This window comes from Dufourea novaeangliae, unplaced genomic scaffold, assembly GCF_001272555.1.
Source record: "Dufourea novaeangliae isolate 0120121106 unplaced genomic scaffold, ASM127255v1 scaffold248, whole genome shotgun sequence".
NCBI classification, from domain to species: domain Eukaryota; kingdom Metazoa; phylum Arthropoda; class Insecta; order Hymenoptera; family Halictidae; genus Dufourea; species Dufourea novaeangliae.
The window spans coordinates 1541446-1559769 of record NW_015374156.1 but is presented as its reverse complement, the minus strand read 5'-3'; the positions used below and the strand labels follow the sequence as shown (position 1 = coordinate 1559769).

The 18324-nt window shown below is 34.6% G+C and overlaps 1 protein-coding gene across 1 annotated transcript in view; it reads right to left on the bottom strand.

Moving 5' to 3' along the window:
* Window positions 1-18324, bottom strand: part of LOC107191913 (hemicentin-1) — a 423923-nt gene that overhangs the window by 126780 nt on the left and 278819 nt on the right. The window contains exon 2 of the mRNA XM_015581060.1: window positions 4666-4855. Within this exon, the coding sequence (XP_015436546.1) occupies window positions 4666-4855 (190 nt within the window). The remainder of the gene's footprint in view (window positions 1-4665; window positions 4856-18324) is intronic.

The window sequence follows — 18324 nt, the reverse complement described above, 5'->3', positions numbered from 1 at the left end:
CTTGCTAAAATAGCTGCAGGAAATTTTCGGGATACCACAATAAAGCACGAGCTGAATTAATAACCCTGTTCACTCCGGTCGTTCGCTTGGTACTAGGGCAAATTTACTTCCATCCTGTGAATACGAGACGCGGTAAAAACACCCGAAAAAACTGATGTGTACGTACAATGGATTGTATCTTTAAAATATAAGTATTATTCTATAGTAGAGTTAATTTATAGTAGACTTCTTTGAAAAATGGATAATACCGTATTATCAGCTGTGTTTATTAACATAATTAAATGACACTGAAGTACACAGTACTATATAAATCTTCAATCTATTCGAAAAGTACGTCTTGTATGAAGTAATTTTATTTTAAATTTTATTTTCACCATACTACGAGAAATCATCACCTTTCCATTGATACCACAATTTAACGCAATCCTTTTTTCACGATAAGAAAAACTACGATATTCCACAGTAAAACGTTTCAATACCGTTTAAAATCAATTATACGAGCGTCAATTCGGGGTGCGTACACCGAATGGTTAATAATGCCAAAACCGCGTGCCTTTGTAATTCACCGGAACGTGAAACAAAGTGGAAACGATCTCGGCTTACGTTTGACCGACGCGACGGCGAGACGTCCGATTGTGAAACCACTGGAAAAATGAATATTACACCGATAGGATTAAAACGTTAGAAATATTATCGCCATCTGGGGTTGCATTGAAAGCTTCGGGCTCGGTGGGTTCATTTTAAAGAAACTGAACAGCTGGTAATCCGGGATTAGATCGGCAAAGTAGGGCAAACCGAGCGAAGTGTGCGTTCAATGTTCTTAATTTTTTCTGAATATTTAATAACAGCGCCACGAATATCCACGAAATCATATCATAAGTCTTTGCATATATTATAAATTTCCAACAGATATACGTGAATATAGGAACACTCCTGAATCGGTGAAACAGATTACCCTCCAGAAGTATCCGAACACTTATATGACGATGCAAAGATATGAAGTATTCTATGAATTTTTATAAAAATGTATACGAAATGTCTTTATTGATTTTTATAATTTAACTGTTATAGAAGAGTGTAAGTGATATTTATGCATAAATAATATCGGTAAAAGTACTGTGACCAAAGGAGAATGAAAAGGTATACGCAGAATGTACATATACAGAAGAAACAATTTTTACCTGCCTTTTTCTAACTTTTGTTGTACTTTCACGCGTTTAGACGAATATCAGCCATGTAATCGAGAAAAACATGTCAGTAATACGAGGCAGGCAAGAGATTGATAACTCGAGAGAAAGCTATTCAATTCGGTAAATAACAGCAAAAATTATAGTTTTATTTATTGATAAATAGTAATATTCTAACGTCGATAGTGTGTTGTATCCGGACACTAACGGGCGTTAGTGTATATGCAATATTTAATTTGTCGTTGAGTTTTATCGAGGACATCGACATTTTTTGTTGGGAAACCAACTTTGGAAATAGTTACGTAGGGAAGTCCAGAAGCTTCCGGATTAACCATGATATAAAACAAACAAAAAATAATGACCGTTCTTCAATTAAAAATTGGTAATAATATTGAACATTTACAACACTATCCGTTCCTTGAAATACTTCCTCTGATATTCTATAATTTTTTGCTATTTCTCCGGCACTAATTGAATTCATGATATGGTTATAAACGCTTGCCCTTTATTTTATACATACAGTGGCAGAAAGAAGAATTCATTCACTGTTAATTTTTACTATCAATTGATGTTTTTAGTGTAACAATAGTTCAAAAATGATTTTCGTCTGGCTATACCTGAATATAAAGCTAATTTGTTTCGGTATACTTGGAAATAAACCATTGTTGACCTAATATTTTAGTGGAAATAGTATTGTTAATTTGTAATAAGCATAATTAGTGCATGAATACTTTCTTTTTACTGTACACAAACTGGCAGCAGGCGATACTTTATACAAAAATTAGATCAAAATTCTAGAATAAAATATGTTCAATCGTAGCTACGAGATAATCGATTTTGAATATTTGATATGTATACTTGTAATGGAATATGGGATTCCAATAACGCGTCTGCTCATTGCATTCCGTTTCTACTTTGTCGTCAGCGCGAATACACGCGTCTCAGATGACTTTTCAAAATCGATTTTCTTGAAATCTAAGTCTCGGATGAAAAGATGTTATTCTACATTTTTTACTTATTTTCGCACCAGGAATTACCTCCTGCGAGTTTGTACCATCTTCTCGACCGCTCGCTGTATTTAATACATTATGAAATTCCTGGTTGTATAAGAAAGAGTCTCCAACAGTAAAAATTGGTATAAATAACTGTTTTTGAAAATTTAATTTCTATGAAGGAAACGTCGATAGATTAATTATAAACACACAGAGAACTCATAAAGAATATCATTCTGTGGATTTCTGATTTTTCCATGTTCGCGTGTGTTTTCCTCAAAGAAACTTCAATCGCGACAAAGAAAAGAAAAACGCAAAGAGCAATGGAACGATGTAATACGCGTTAGTCCAGTCGGGGTCTTGCCCCACTTCAATATCGCCAACAGATATTACGTCCCCGCATTAATCGTTCTCTCGTGGGAGATCGCGACGATATAGCACCACTCTTGAAAGAAGTTTGCTCATCTTACGCGCGATCTTTACTTCCGCAATCGAGGTCATCCTCGTAAAAAGAACGCACGCCTTGAAACGTGGCCTTTTTTTCCCTTCAAGATCTCGTCGGTCAGAAGTTTCAAAGGGTGTTTTACAAACGTTGTAATTGCGAAACTTTCAGTCAAAATGAAACAGATACCGGAGGGAACGAGAAAAAAAAACATGAAACAATGGACGAACACTGTGGTTGTCCTCGCTGGTGCTCTACTTACAGTGAGGTTAACGTTTCAGATAACTTTATTTCCTTCTAAATCAACCACTGTTTTAACTTGCTGAGATATTTGTACAATGAAATTAACATTTTAAGCGATATCTATAGTACCTGTCACAAGCTTCTAAAAATGAAATCGTGTATTGTTTTTGGTTCAATTTAAAGAGGAATTTTAGTTACAAGCGTAGATAGTACATTATTTTTTTTATGGTGCTCTTTGGCAACCAATTAATTTTTACAGTTCCTTCTTTCATGAAAGTTTTTGTATAAAATAAGTAACTGAAATTTATCTAGTGACCTGAATATGTTGACCGAACCATGAATATCTCATTCCGTTGAATATATTTTAATGATGAAATTGCGTCATATACTTCCATTCCATTAATATAAATTCTGGTGGCGAAACCCTTTTCAGAGAATTAATAACATTAACGATTTTGTTTCACGAAACTTCATCGAATGAATTATATAAAATTTCCTGGACAGGTATTTTGATAATTAAAAATTTCGTCCTCTAGATGTAACTTACGAATATTACGAAATGAACATTCAAAAACTTGTAACTATTAAGGAAATCTGCTCACATTTCGTCTAATATCCTTTTTATTAATAACACAATATCTAACTTAAATTCAATAAAGTTACGGAAAAAGGTAAAAAAACATAAAAATCTTCTAGTTAATTTCTGAACTAGGCATTGTAAAAATTAGATTTGTTAAAGACGTATGTATTGATAATATAGATTCTGTTAATTCTCTTTAGTGGCTAACAAGAAATATACATTTAATTTATTATTATTATTTCTCCACATAGAATTACCCCTATTTAGTTTGAAATATTTATTAGATGATATCCTGTATATAAAATTTTGTGCTTCTTTTCTACAGGAATTTTTAACTCAGTCTCAACTGTGTATGTTTATCCTCGAGGATTTCATTTTCATTCCTCCTTGCACTTTTATCCTCTAACTGCGTACTGCACCCTTCATAAGTTTGTAAATACAAGCACAAGAAGAAAAGTAAACGTACATTCCGTAACGTTAAGTTTCATTGTATCTGCGTAACTGAGACGTTCTTCTAACTATTTCCTAAGTAAAAAACTGCATCGAAAAAGTTTTATCTAACATTTTTGATTCACTTTTCCCTAGAAACTTAGTCATTGATCCCCGTACAACACTCAATAAAACAGAAAATCTTCCTCAAGAATGCTAATAAATATGTAAACTTTCAGAAATATTTCCAACCCGTTTAGCTGCGATAAAATTAATTTCGTTTTCGGTGCTCGTGATTTCCCCCGCCCCCAGTGGTGGGAATAGTGCCGTTGTTGGTGTCACATTCATCGAGGCATCACTGTAGAACGTATACACACGTCTTTAACAGCTACAAAGTTAAACAGAATAGTTCTTTTAAACATTTTTTTCCTCTCAGCGCCTCGAGTATAATTTTCATAACAGACAAGTTTATTCGACCAAATACCATCTGCCAGAGGTAGCGATTATAATTTCTAAACTAACCCACGCAATGTCTATAGTAACGTTAACAAAGGAGAGATCACTTTAATAACTAATTTACCTTCGATAACGAACCACTTAGAACGAGCACAAGTGTATTATAAGAAGAGACAAAGGAACGCGTGTGCACCGAAAAGACGATCGCAGATCGCTCGAAAGGAGAACCGAAAGGAACAACTGACGGTCTCAATACTCAGGGACATGATGTCGCTTCTTAATGCGACTTCGTTGTTGTCGTAAGTACAGACGGTAAAGTTAGAATATATATTTTACCTGACGGCGATGTCGTTCTGGCCGCGCGTTATTCCGCCGTCCTCGCTGAAAATGAAGATACGCGTCGTGCCACGATACCATTTGATGCTGTGAAGCCCTTTGCACTGGGGCGATTTCAGGACGCACGGCAGTTGCACCTCGGTCCCGAATTCAGCGTGCTTTTCGCTCTTCAGCCACGGTTCGCCGCTTCCTGGAACAAACGTAACGCAAACGCCATGAATTCTGCGCCCATGTTCGTTTCTATGTTTGCTTGTTTGCAAAAAGGATAAACTTTCGACGGAATCATTTTATCCGGCGCGTGTACGTGACCGTTTCGAGGACCATACAGTTACCATTCGCGAATGAGTTATTAAATCATCGACACGTTCTGTGATGCACCGACAACGCTTGAAGAAATATTCGAATGTGTAATCGGAAGCTTTGAAATATATAATTCATAAAAAAAATATTGTGAATAATAAACATAAAAAAGTTACCATTTTTCTGATTTTCTTTATTTCATTCTTTCATTTCTTATCAACTTAAAAGCTTAATATACTGGATTTTGTAGTCTTTAATTTTCTATCGGAACAAAAGGTCTAAGTTGATAAATGAAAATAATTAAAATAGGACAAATCAGTGAAACGGTAACTTTTTTTGTGGGCTACTGTATATACATTTAGAGGATTGTTAGATAAGAAAATTTGTTAAGATGATATGTTAATGAGTCTAATTTTGTCTGTAGGAAAAGCTAGCCGAGAAACTCAATAGTAGAGAATAGAGTTGCTTAAGTATGCTTCTGTGAAAGTAGATACAATAGTTGTATAAAACTTTGCTTAGTATGTAATAGATGTACCAATAAGTAATCCACTATGGTACCAATAAACTAGAAACACATCATATTTAGCTTCATATTTAGAATGTCTTTCTGATTTTCTGTTTAATCAAAATGGCCGAGAATGACACCAACACATCCACAATACTTCGAAGATAGCACAGAGTCTTGAGTTGTTTTAAAACAAACACAAAATTTCACAAAAAATTGTAGGCTACTTAAAGGTACACCTGATAGATATACATAGATTGTTCTTAACTTCGATTACCTTATTCGTATTACAGAATATTTCAAGAAATGCAAGAGCCAAACGATACGTATATTTTATTGTGGCATACCATTATGTACTCAGTCAATATTTTATAAGATCTTCTATCGTTTCAATATCTGATAGTTTTCATACAACTTAGATTTGGGTAACTATATTTCAAAATGAGTGTCCAGATTGATTTAATTAAGTTAAATTGTTCGTTAACTGGCTCGTTTGTATAAAATTATTAAAAGACACTTTCTCATCACTGATGTCGATAAGGACATTTTGAAACATTTTCTTACCTGACAAATGAACAAAGTAGCGAAGTTTAAGCTAGAGTAAGACTCTTATATAAACTTCAAGATTTAAGATCCACTGTTTTTCAAAGTCATATAAACCCCAACCACTTTACGTCGCGTTTTAGTCTCCATGTTACACATTTATTGATGTTTATAAAACCTCAGAGCAGAGAGTCAATTCTCTCGATGACCCAGAATCCATTTCGCGAAATGACACACAGTACAAGAGCATTTCAATATTTCTTTCGTATCGTCGCTAAAGCTATAAATATAACGCTTTTTACAGAGATACGAAATGATAAATCACACGGGGAATTACAACGCAGTACAGTACGGTACGGAAATTTTTTGTTCTAATCTGAAAGCACGGCATTGAAATTCACAACAGTCTGTACTTTGTATTCATTTTAAGTTACGGAACGTTCTCCTCCGTAAGCTACAATAAACATTTCACTCTTCCTTAACTATAAAAAGTGATCTAAGTACGCGTGCGCGCGCAGGAGCTCATAAAAATGAAAACCAATTTATGTCTATTCTTTCGACGACTAATATTTTTCTCGCATTACGGCGAATTTATCACTGTTATCTAAATATTAATTAGAGGCAAGGGTTGAACTCTGAAAGCCAAGTCTGTTCTAATCTACATACACACTCATGATACCATGTTGTGAACGCGGCAGTAAATTTCCAAGTCACAACTTATGATAAACAAGAGCATAATTCTTGGTTAATTCTCGCGAAAACTCTGCGCAGTCAAGAGAGAGAGAGGGAGAGAGCAGTGGGAAACTTGCGAAACTGGAGGCACCTTGGAAATTGACGACTTAAAGTGATTTATTAGCGGTTCCTGTGACACACAGAATTTCATTCGTCACTGCCCCGTGGTTTTCGTTGATTTAACGAACGCATTAAAAAGCTAGCGCACATTTCCATTTGATAAATTCAATAAGCAACGAGATAAATCATGTTTCATCGGATGGAGAAAGTTCTTCTCACCCTTATACAGTTGTAATCGACTGACAGAGATATGAAAATTGGATGTTCGTTTACGAAGTTTCGTTTCGAAACATATTTCCCCTGTACGGAATTCTATTTTATGCGGTTCATCCGTTTCCTCAATTTTCCAAACGTCGTGCCAACTGCTTCGACGATCCCCTCTACGAACCGCATAAACATATCGCCCATAAAAATCCCGTTCGCCATTGAATCGAAAAGCTGTCTCGGTGGAGACAATAATCAGACAGTGGCTTTCGCCTACAGTAAGTTATTCCTGCGTCGAGAGCCGATAATACTTTCATGATACACTACAGGTGAATCATGAAAATTATTGAATCAAATCCTGTTCAAAAGATTACCATACGCCCAAGGATGAATTGAAGACAATGTTTTTTATCGCTTATTACGTTTTAGAAAATATCCATGCGCAAATGAATAAATTGCTGAGGAATATACGACAGTTATAACGAAACACAAAAACCAAATTGCATTTCTTGTATTACCATGGCATATCTTCAGTTCTCAGATATTTGAAACTTTAAAATAGAATTAACTTCTTATTCCTTCAACTGCTTGATATCGACAAGTTATCGAAATAAAATATCACTGCGCGTTTTTGTATAAACAAACAACTGATCTATACTTAAGCTCGGCTTTAAAACTAGAATCAGTCTCATTTTCACTAATTACCATCTTCCTGTCTCTTTTCTTCTCTTCTGCTGTTCCATAATATTTTTCTATTTTGTTGTATATTTTTTTCTACGGTGCAATAGAGACTTTATTATTATTAGTAAATGCGGAACCATATGTGTTCTAATAAAAGTATTTAACAAGTTATCGAAATAAAATATCACTGCGCGTTTTTGTATAAACAAACAACTGATCTATACTTAAGCTCGGCTTCAAAACTAGAATCAGTCTTATTTTCACTAATTACCATCTTTCTGTCTCTTTTCTTCTTTTCTGCTGTTCCATAATATTTTTCTGTTTTGTTGTATATTTTTTTCTACCGTGTAATAGAGACTTTATTATTATTAGTAAATGCGGAACCATATGTGTTCTAATAAAAGTATTTAACCCTCGAACACCGAATGCCAGGTCAATATGTATATTAAATTGTCCCAAAAATTCTTTTCATAATTCACTTTGTTGAAATTGTGGTATTCAATTCTTTCTTAATTTTGCAACAATGCGTACAGTGTCCTGAACTCGTTCTGTACGCCTGGAAAGATGGAAAACCGGAAAAGGCTTCGGCGACACGTGATGCTACACTGTTTCAAGAAAGGCAACAGTGCTGAGGACACTACCGATTAGATTTACGCCGCGTATGAGGATGACATTGTGACTATCCAGACCGTTCGCTACCGGTTCAGAAGATTTAGAGCCGTAGATTTTAGCCTGGATGATCGAGAGCATAGTGGCGAGCCATCTACCACGGATACGGTTGTCATCAAGACCCTGATCGATGAAAAGCCCCGGTACACCGTTCCTGAGATTGCAGACACTCTAAACATCCCGTAGATAATAGTTCATAACCATCTCATAAAGCTTGAATACGTGAATCGCTGTGAAGTATGGGTACTCCATCAGTTGACGTAGTGCAACATGTTGGACCGAGTTTCCACTTGCGATTTGCTTCTCCAACGTAACGAAAGAGACCCTTTTTTTTTTAAAGAAATTGGTCACTAGGGATGACTGTTCGATCCTGTATAACTACATGGTACGCAAACGATTCTAGTCTAGTCGAGATAAGGACCCCTAATATCTCGCCAGAGCTGGGCTTCGATCCAAAGAAGGTTCTGCTGTCCATCTGGTGGGAGTGCAAGTGTGTCGTCTATTATAAGCTCCTTCCATAAAACTGAACCATTAACTCTTTGAAGTATTGTTCTCAACAGGACGAACTTAAGGCAGCGAGCGCCAAGAAACGTTCGGAATTGGTAAATAGGAGAGGCGTTGTCTTCCACTATGACAACGCCAGATTCTTTGGCCGTTCGAAACAAGTTGTTGCAATTTGATTGCGATGTTTTATCTTATCCTCCTTACTCTCCAGACCGTGTCCCTTCGGATTAGTACTTGTTTCTTGCTTTTCAACGTTTTATTTGTAAGACAAAATTCGACTCTTTAAATGACATAAGAAATCACCTTTGTTAATATGTTGCTAGTAAGTCTAAGGAATTTTGGAAAGGTGGCATCATGAGGCTTCTGGAGAGATAAAGGAAGGTCGTGGAACAGAATGGATAGTATATATTTTATTAATATTGTACCATTTGTGAAATTCTGTACTGTGAATATCTAGTGAGAAACGAAAAGAACTTGTAAGGCAACGTAATACATATCTACCGTAAGTTGGGGTAACTTTGGCTCAGTTAGGGTACCTTTCTCCCAGTCAGAAAATGATCATTTTCGGTTTCGTAGATCTGCAAATAAAGTTGATTTTCACGTGAAAATGATTTTCGGAAAAATACCTACAAAATAGCTGCAAAATTGAGAATGATCTTTTTCTGACTTTCTGATAAAGTTACTCTGACTGTTTCAAAGCTATTTCAATTTATGGTATATGTATATTTTCCTTCTCAAATGTTTCAGAAGAATAATAAGAGTAATATTTATTACAAACCGTTCGTACAAAGTATAGAGATACAACTAAACTTTTATTAAGGGTCAAAATGAGAGTTAATGAACGAAGTCTATAGTGTAATTAGTTTTGAGAACAAAATATTAGTTGATAATGGTATTTGCAATAATGTTATTACAAATAATTGCAAAAATGTTCTTTTGTAAATAATAGAATTTTCTTATTGAACGGTTTATCATGTTTAAATACAAACATTTTTTCCTTTCTTTTATTGGAAATCGGATCACATTTAGTTTCTACAAGATCGAAGACGTTGGGTGTGTACCACGGGGATGTATTGGGAAAGAGAAAACGCCAAAGGAGGTGCCGTTATCCAATACTTTGGAAACGAAAATCTGTTAAAGTTTGAGGGTCGCAGATGGTAAGTAGTGAAAGCAGTGTCCGCTTATCTGTGCGGGGAATTGGATCCTAAAACCGTATCACACCGCAAATGTTATATTCAAGTGGTGAATAACGTAGTGTCGCGAAGTTTCATATTACAGTTTTCTTTCTCGTCTCCTGTGACGTAAAACTATGGTTGTTTAACTGTAGTTGCTCAATACATAAGAAATGACTCGAAGCCCGGTAGCTGTTTTCCACTTCAGAAAGCTGGATGTCAATGGTTTTCTATTTGAATAGTGACCGTTCATGAATGCTCAAATAGTTAATTAGTTATTCGAGAAATGTGACATAGAAACTATTTCGTGGTAATTGCTGTTGACTTGCAAACATGTTTCAAGAGGTTAGTTAATTTATAAAGTACCGAGAAACTGTACAACACTGGTTTCGGTTTCAGTTTCGTTACAGCCAAAAATTGTTGCTTCAATAAAGTTGTTTGATAAACACAATTTGTTTTAAATCTCTGCTCGACCGATTGTGCGTTGAAAATCGGCCAACTCTGTCGAGCAGCTTAATAATCGGTTGAAAATCATTCAAGTAAATTGATTCGACGATTTAAACGGTTAACTAGCCATCGAGTAATCGATTAACCGCGCTACTAATTATGGTAAAACGCAAAACGTGCAAACCGTACTACGAATCTAACACAGTTCGCTGACTTTCAAATGTATTCCGACCGAATAAGTAGGTTTCGTTTTACGAATTGCGTATGCAATGGCTGTTCGTAGGGGCAGGTCGCGCGAGCTTTGGTGAATTTTTTATGTTATCGATTATACAGCTGCCCGGATAAAGGTGGTCGTGAAACGGAAACGTGATGCGAAGATTTAGATTAGAAACGATATATAGGTGACGTTCATTTCGGTGTGTAGAAAAGAAGAAACGCATATTCGAAGATAAGGTATCATATGTTTGTATGAAAGCCCTAATGAGCACACCGAAATTATGTGGGGAAAGACTGGTTCATATTTCGAAGATTTCGATTATTAACGATATACATATATAGGTGGCGTTTATTTCGGTGTGTAGAAAAAAAGAAACGCATATTTGAAGATAAGCTATCATATATTTTTATGAAAGTCTCGAAGAGCATACCGAAATTATGTGAGGAAAGACTGGTCCATATTTCGAAGATTTTGATTATTAACGATATACATATATAGGTGGCGTATATTTCGGTGTGTAGAAAAGAAGAAACGCATATTCGAAGATAAGGTATCAAATATTTGTATGAAAGCCCCAAAGAGCACACCGAAATTATGTGAAAAAAGACTGGTCTATATTTCTATCTATAATATCTGAAAACCTGCAGGTGAAGGAAAGAAACTTAGTGGTCGACATTTTGCGTTTTATTATATGAACATCTAACAACACATTTTGTTACGTATAAGGCTGTAGGAAAGTATTATCATTTATTCTACGCAATTCTAGATTAGTGTTATAAATACCTATGAATAGTATTCATTTTTTTTAAGTGCCAGGAGGAGTAACAATATAAAAATAGTAAAGAAATGCATGAAATGAATTAGTGTATCTAAACGATTGAAGTATAATATTATTCATAGTTCAAGAAGTTTAAGTGTAGTAAGTGTTAGTATGAACCTGCTGAATCAATTTTGCTTTAATCTTTTATAAAGCTGAGCTATATTTATCCACTTTCGTAAAATAACCTAGTTTTCCAGTAAATGTAAAACTCAAATTGACAGAAATAAGAAGTCAGTTCCAACATGATTGTCACTGTCATACATTATAAAGGGTTAAGAAAAATCATGGGAAGGAAAATTCAAGTGTTAAAAGTTAATATTTGACTTGATCCAGTTTTATAACAGTAGATCTCTATTAGTTATTGTCAGGATTAATAATGTGGGCCAAATTATTATAATAATTCGGACAAAAACATTCCCATTAAACTCGTCTTACATACTTCAATATTTAAAGAAACGTGAAGAAATCTATACAAAACTGTGTTCTAACGCGTGTATATTTACGTTTTACTCTAATATACCCAGTTTTTTAACCTTGTCTTATTACTACCTGGATTAAGCGACATCCCTTTCACGCAATGAACACTTTAACGTCGAAACGGTGGATTCAATAAGACAAACAGCGACATTAAAATCACGAGCAGCGAACTGATTCTCGGCGATTTCTCAAGTCCCGTTTCCATTATAACTGGCGACGGTTTCAATCTGCAGAAAGCGAACCAGAATTTATTAACGAAACGCGAGCATTTATCACGATCCACGTCGGCCCGGCTTCATTTCTGCCGGCGAAATTACGTATTCAGATGTCTGAGCCCATCGAGAAGTCAGGAATCACGCGTGCTCCTGGGGGTCAATGCATGCCGGGTCGTTTATAGGTTCGCCCAGCGCGACGGTAGAACCGATTTTCCAATGAAACTTTCCGCATCAATATGCAAATTGCTCTAAAAAATATGTCGGCTACGACTGACGACACGAAACACCGATTGCAGCTGAGAATCATAGGAAATTCGATGATCGGTCATAAGTACAAATGAGCCATCGAAAGGACGAAGTTGTCTTATGGGGCATTTCAGACAGAAAACCGTGTTTCGAATTCTGTATTTATGCATATCTATGAAATGATCTTACTACACTGAATCAAATGATACTTTCTTAATCGAGTAACTTATTTTTTATTTAATTGGACATAAAGTTTGCAAGTTCGTACAATGTATAAGTGTCATCTGAAAATATTACAAAATTCCAATACGAATATTCTCGAAACTTTATTTTCACACCTCGTGTATCTTAAAATAGTTCACTAAGTGATGTGTCTGGACCAATTAAGTTAAGAATATCTAGAAATCTCTCGAAGTACATTATCATTACGACAAAAACGAAAACTAGTGAAATTGTATTCTATATATTGTACATTATACCAAATTAGCTAGTTTATGATAGTAATCATCATTCAGAAACTGGTGTTATCTTAATTACCATTGGTCCAATAATGCAAACGGCCAGTATGAACTGTTTTACATTTTTATGAAGATTACAGTCTATTGGTAGGACAATTTTTTGTCGTGGAACATGTATAAATACGAAGGCACTTACGTGACTAACATCGAAAATCTCTTCTGCCTCAAAAACTAGCATACTTCTAATTTATATTACTGTGCTTTACTCAGTCTGCTCACGAGTATTTGTAATAAAAGTTCTGAACACTATTTTTCAACACACATGAAAATAAAATTGTCATTTAGTGAAATTTCCAAGTGTTCCATAGAAAAATTTGCATTCAATTGATACACGTATCCGTTTACCTAGTGACAACAAGTTGTCAGAGCACGTCCACGGTCGTCGAAATGGATTTCTATTATCGAATACGCTGCATCAGACGAAAAGAGACACGGATACTATAAACGGGCGCGATTTCGGTGGAAACGGATCCAATAAACTAACTTCCACTGTACCTGCTATTTTATAGTTCCGCAAGAACCATAAAATCCGACGAAGTTGTTACAAAACTGCTCGCTGACGGAGTGTATCTTCGTGGTATTACTGCTTCGAGCAACCATTCGGCCCTCAAATTTGCACGTTCGTTTACTTTGAAATTTGTAACTTTACAGTAAGTTCGCGTGACCCTGATACGAAAGCGTGCGCTGGAAACGTTTCACTCGGTGATGTAGATTCGGCCAGTCATAACGATTAAGAAATCATTTATATTTAGACGAATTAACCGATACAGAGAGAGAGTACAATATTTCATTGGAATAGTTTTACATAGATGAAACTAAGAAATTGTAAGATCAGAACAAAATGGAATTTCAATTATGCGTCGTATGGATAGTTAATAACATATTTGTACAGGTGGAATAAAACAAATGGTACAGTCCAATTTGGGGTAAGCTACGTGCAAAAATAAGACGATAATGTGAAATAACATTTCTTCGTATGTTCTCCGTTTTTTAAATACACGAATTTCAACATTCATCTGACACGTACACCACCGTTCATAAGTATTTGGTCGTCCATATAAAATTTAACTTACTAAAAAGTGTGGCAAATTTTTGAAACGAAGTAGCATTCTTCATAATATAGGAAATTCTAAAAATGCAATGTGAAATGAACAGGATTAAACTCTTCGATGGGAGAACACTTACGAGCGGTAGTGTACAAGGTCCGGCCGAATAATATTTAAAAGCGGGCACCACGCGATTCTATATGAAAAAATATGAAAAAAATATAAAATAGAAATTTGTCATTCTCGGTTTTGTTTTTAAGAAAATCGGATTTGAAAATTAATCTGGAACGCTTGCATTCGGCATGGTAGTAAGTAGAAACGGAATACAATGATCAGACGCACTAGCAGAGTCCGATTCTATTGCACCGCGTATGCAACAGATATTCGAAGTCGATTTCCTCGAAAACTAACTCCAGAATGACATAATTTTATTCAATTTTTTTTTTCAAAATGTACTTCAAATACACTGTATTGAAATAGCTGTATTAAAGTTGAGGGGCATCAGTTCGAGCAACTATAGCTTCCAAATAGTAAGTATGTATTAAAAATTATTTTGTAAATATCTCATTAACTATTAGGTTTAGGACGTATGAAGGTCGACATATTTTTACGCAGAATTTGATACTTTATCGATCTATGGTACAAAAAATAGATCATTCCGTTAAAAAAAGTCAAGGTGACCTTGAAATCTCTGAAATGACTCCACTAACAAAAAAAGCACGTGACATATAAGATGTGACCCTTAATGCCATTTAAGTGACATGCCTGAAAATTTTCATAAAATGTACCGCTAAGTCATTATTCCAAGTGATAAAGGAAGCTGAGACACTGTGTGTATTCGTGTTGGGAATAAGTAGAAACGGACTGTAATAGACAGACGCGAGAGTCGAGCCCTGTTCAATCGCACGTGTATCCAACAGATTTTCGAACTCGATTATATCGGAAACGAAGCATCGTACGAAAAAATTTTATTTCACATTTTGACGTATTTTTACACGTAATAAAACCTCCTGGTCGGCTATACCAGCTGTTCAAAAAATATTCGTTTAGTTTCGATGGGCTCCGTACTTGAAGGATTAAAATGACAATCATTTGTGACAGTTGTGCTGTTAACGGAAAGTTTGGTATCAGTTACCGATCACTGTTATGACGGAGATTATTTTTACTGCGTGTTCTACGACCAAGGACTAAAATATGATTTTAATTAAAGTTTAATTGAATGCAAATGTAAATTTAAAGGATAAACACGAGGAACGCTTTATTACACAAAACTGTTTATGGGTAAATATAATATCCGCATCATTTAGGGACGTTGGTGCTCTTAGAAGCTTCTATGTTTTCGAAATTTTTCGGCGCAATCTCTGCAGCGTCGATGGCCTAACCACTCCGTTTTACCTAAGCATTCGGGTTGGTCGATTTTACAACGGTTCCACGCCCCGAGAAAATTATGCCAACTACGTGGCTCGCATGAGCTGAAAATTTCGATTACTGCCAATCCTCGACTGGAATTTCAACCGATCCTTTTCGAGTTTTACAATAATAATGGAACGGGATCATTCCTTGAATTATTCAATTGCACATTCCCTTTAACTGGACGCCGTGTCCTGTTAAAAACAAAATTTGTCATTTTCAGATAACATTTCGTTCGCACGTTGGGTCAGAAAGAAACTTGTAAAGCCTTTTAGATTATTTTTGAGTGATAAACATTATTAATATTAATAAGTATTAACATGGCACAAAATTCAAAACTCTCAGAAAGAAACTTGTAAAGCCTTTTAGATTATTTTTGAGTGATAAACATTATTAATATTAATAAATATTAACATGGCACAAAATTCAAAACTCATTTCCTTTTTTCTCAAGCTGTTACGAACACGTAAACTTTAAATTTGAAGTTCAAATTGCAAAGCATAACTTTGGTGGAATACTGCTCATTATTTTTTGTAAAAGAAAATAATTGAAAAGTTATTACTGAACTAGATAAATTGTATAATACTATTAAAATAACAATAAAATAAGATAGTTTCGAATAATTCTTTCAATAATGAGTATAATTTTTAATAATTGACCAAGTAGTAGTTCTCTTAATGTTTATAAATTGCTCTAAACATTAGCGAATTTTACTCCTTAATCAAGGTGCCACTGTAGTACGTACTTTGTCGATTAAAACAAAACAGATAAGCTGTTATATATCTATCAAGTGTATTTTACCATAAATATTTATAATTTACACGTTATTTGAATCGACACCGTTCTGCCAGTGGTTCAAACCATTTCCGCAGAGTTAATGGGTTACCAAAAAACAAATTCGTTTCTGCGTCGTTATTACTATGTTTTACCGTCCGCGGAACGAGGTTCGATAAATGATGAAATTTCTTGTTCCAAGTGAGTTGAATCTGCGGAACACCAGATCAGGTAAAATGGAATAAACGACCACGCTTTAATACATATACATCGTAAATTGTATAAGAACACGACTTAATTACAGAGCAATTAATTATGCCATTAATAATTCCAATCCATAAATTCCGAGTCCTCTTTTCGCCATTTCAAGAGTGACGTGAAAAGCGGTGCTTCTGAAAAATATGGCTACATTAACGGAGGTAAAAGCGCAGGTAAAACGAAGGAAAAAACTATGCTACAATTTCCCATGTTAATTAGCTCTGACGTGATTAAATAGAAAAATAACATTTATTAAGTCCCACTATTGACTAAATGTCCGAGAATAACAAACACGAACAAAGTGACTTCAAGAACCTAAAAATGTTACCCAACAATGTGCAAATTTGTAATATATCAACTTTAACGATTATGAATAGAAATTTTGAAGTAACCATTAATTTTTTAAGATACCAACAATTTGTGATTTTGCAGCAATCATTGCCAATTTAAAATTTCAAGTAACCATTAATTTTATAAGTTATCAGCAATTTGTAAGAGTCTTTTAGCAATCAACAACCGTGTAATACATGAGCATTTATATCTACACACGTATGTATGCATGGTTTTACTATACTACATGCTTGTACTTCCTGTGCTTTCACTGTGAAGACAATAATAGTTCACAAACTGCATTAAACTACAGTCATTTTCCTCAATTTCTAACGCTACTATTCGTGTTATAAACGACTTCGTGAACAAAAGCATTAACCAGGGTGAAACTTTTGGAATTAAGAATACAGGAACGTTAACGAAAAAAAATACAAATCCAATACGACTTGAAAGAGATCGATTTGATCAGATCATGACAAACTGTTATAAATTTTACCTTACCTTAATATTTATTTTAGCATAAATTATGGGATATTATGTGTTCCATTCAGACACTGATTTTCTTTTGATCTTACATAATACCTCTCTTTGTTGTATTTTCCATTGTTCTCAAATATTGAAGATCAAAAATTATTAACTGAAAAGTCGGACATGCGATCATGAAATAAACAAGAATTTACTATTATCCTGTTTAAACAGTACCATATTTGTTCAGTTATTCAAATAAATATTTTATTTACAGAAATGTATCGAATCGCTATATCCAACAAGTAAATTTTACACGTTTACATTCAATTCAGTCAAAACTGTAATTTCTATTTCGGAACAGCGAGTTGCAGTTTTCAATTTTTTAAAACCGCTTCACAATTTTATCAAGTGTGTATTTTGTCATAACATCTCAATTGTAATCGAATAGGTATTTCGCGCCTGGATTGTACACAATTTTTCAAATATGAAATTATGAGATTGAAACTAGTATCAAATATTGTCTTGAAAACATAAGCTAGTGAAAAATCTGTTAGAAATAGTAATCACTTGCAGACAGTAGAAAAGGTACGAACTTGTTTATTTTTTCATTCTTTACTGACTTCTAAAATTATTCATTTTTTCATTAAGTTCTCTTTCATACGCCCGCCATGCTGGGTAAATATTAATAAATACGGTTCATTTCGTCCTTTCTTGCGACATCTCCGTTTTGTCCCGAAAATTGTGCACCATGCATCATAATATCTAGCTTTAATTTTCCCCATGAGAAGTAGATTAAATTCAAGACGTTTCCAAACTATTTCCTTCCAAAATCACGGCGTATATTGAAGAGTGACATTGCATATTATTGAAGCAACATAGGCTATGACATGTTGAAAAATATATATTCAATTGAAAAAATTGTTGTAATATATAGAATTAAGTGTAAATATTGTTAGATGCTACAATCCAATATTTTTACAATGTAATATGAAATACGAGTGGGAATCAAAGTATGCACATACACGTCACAAACGATATGTTCTCACAGTTTGACAGTAACTAC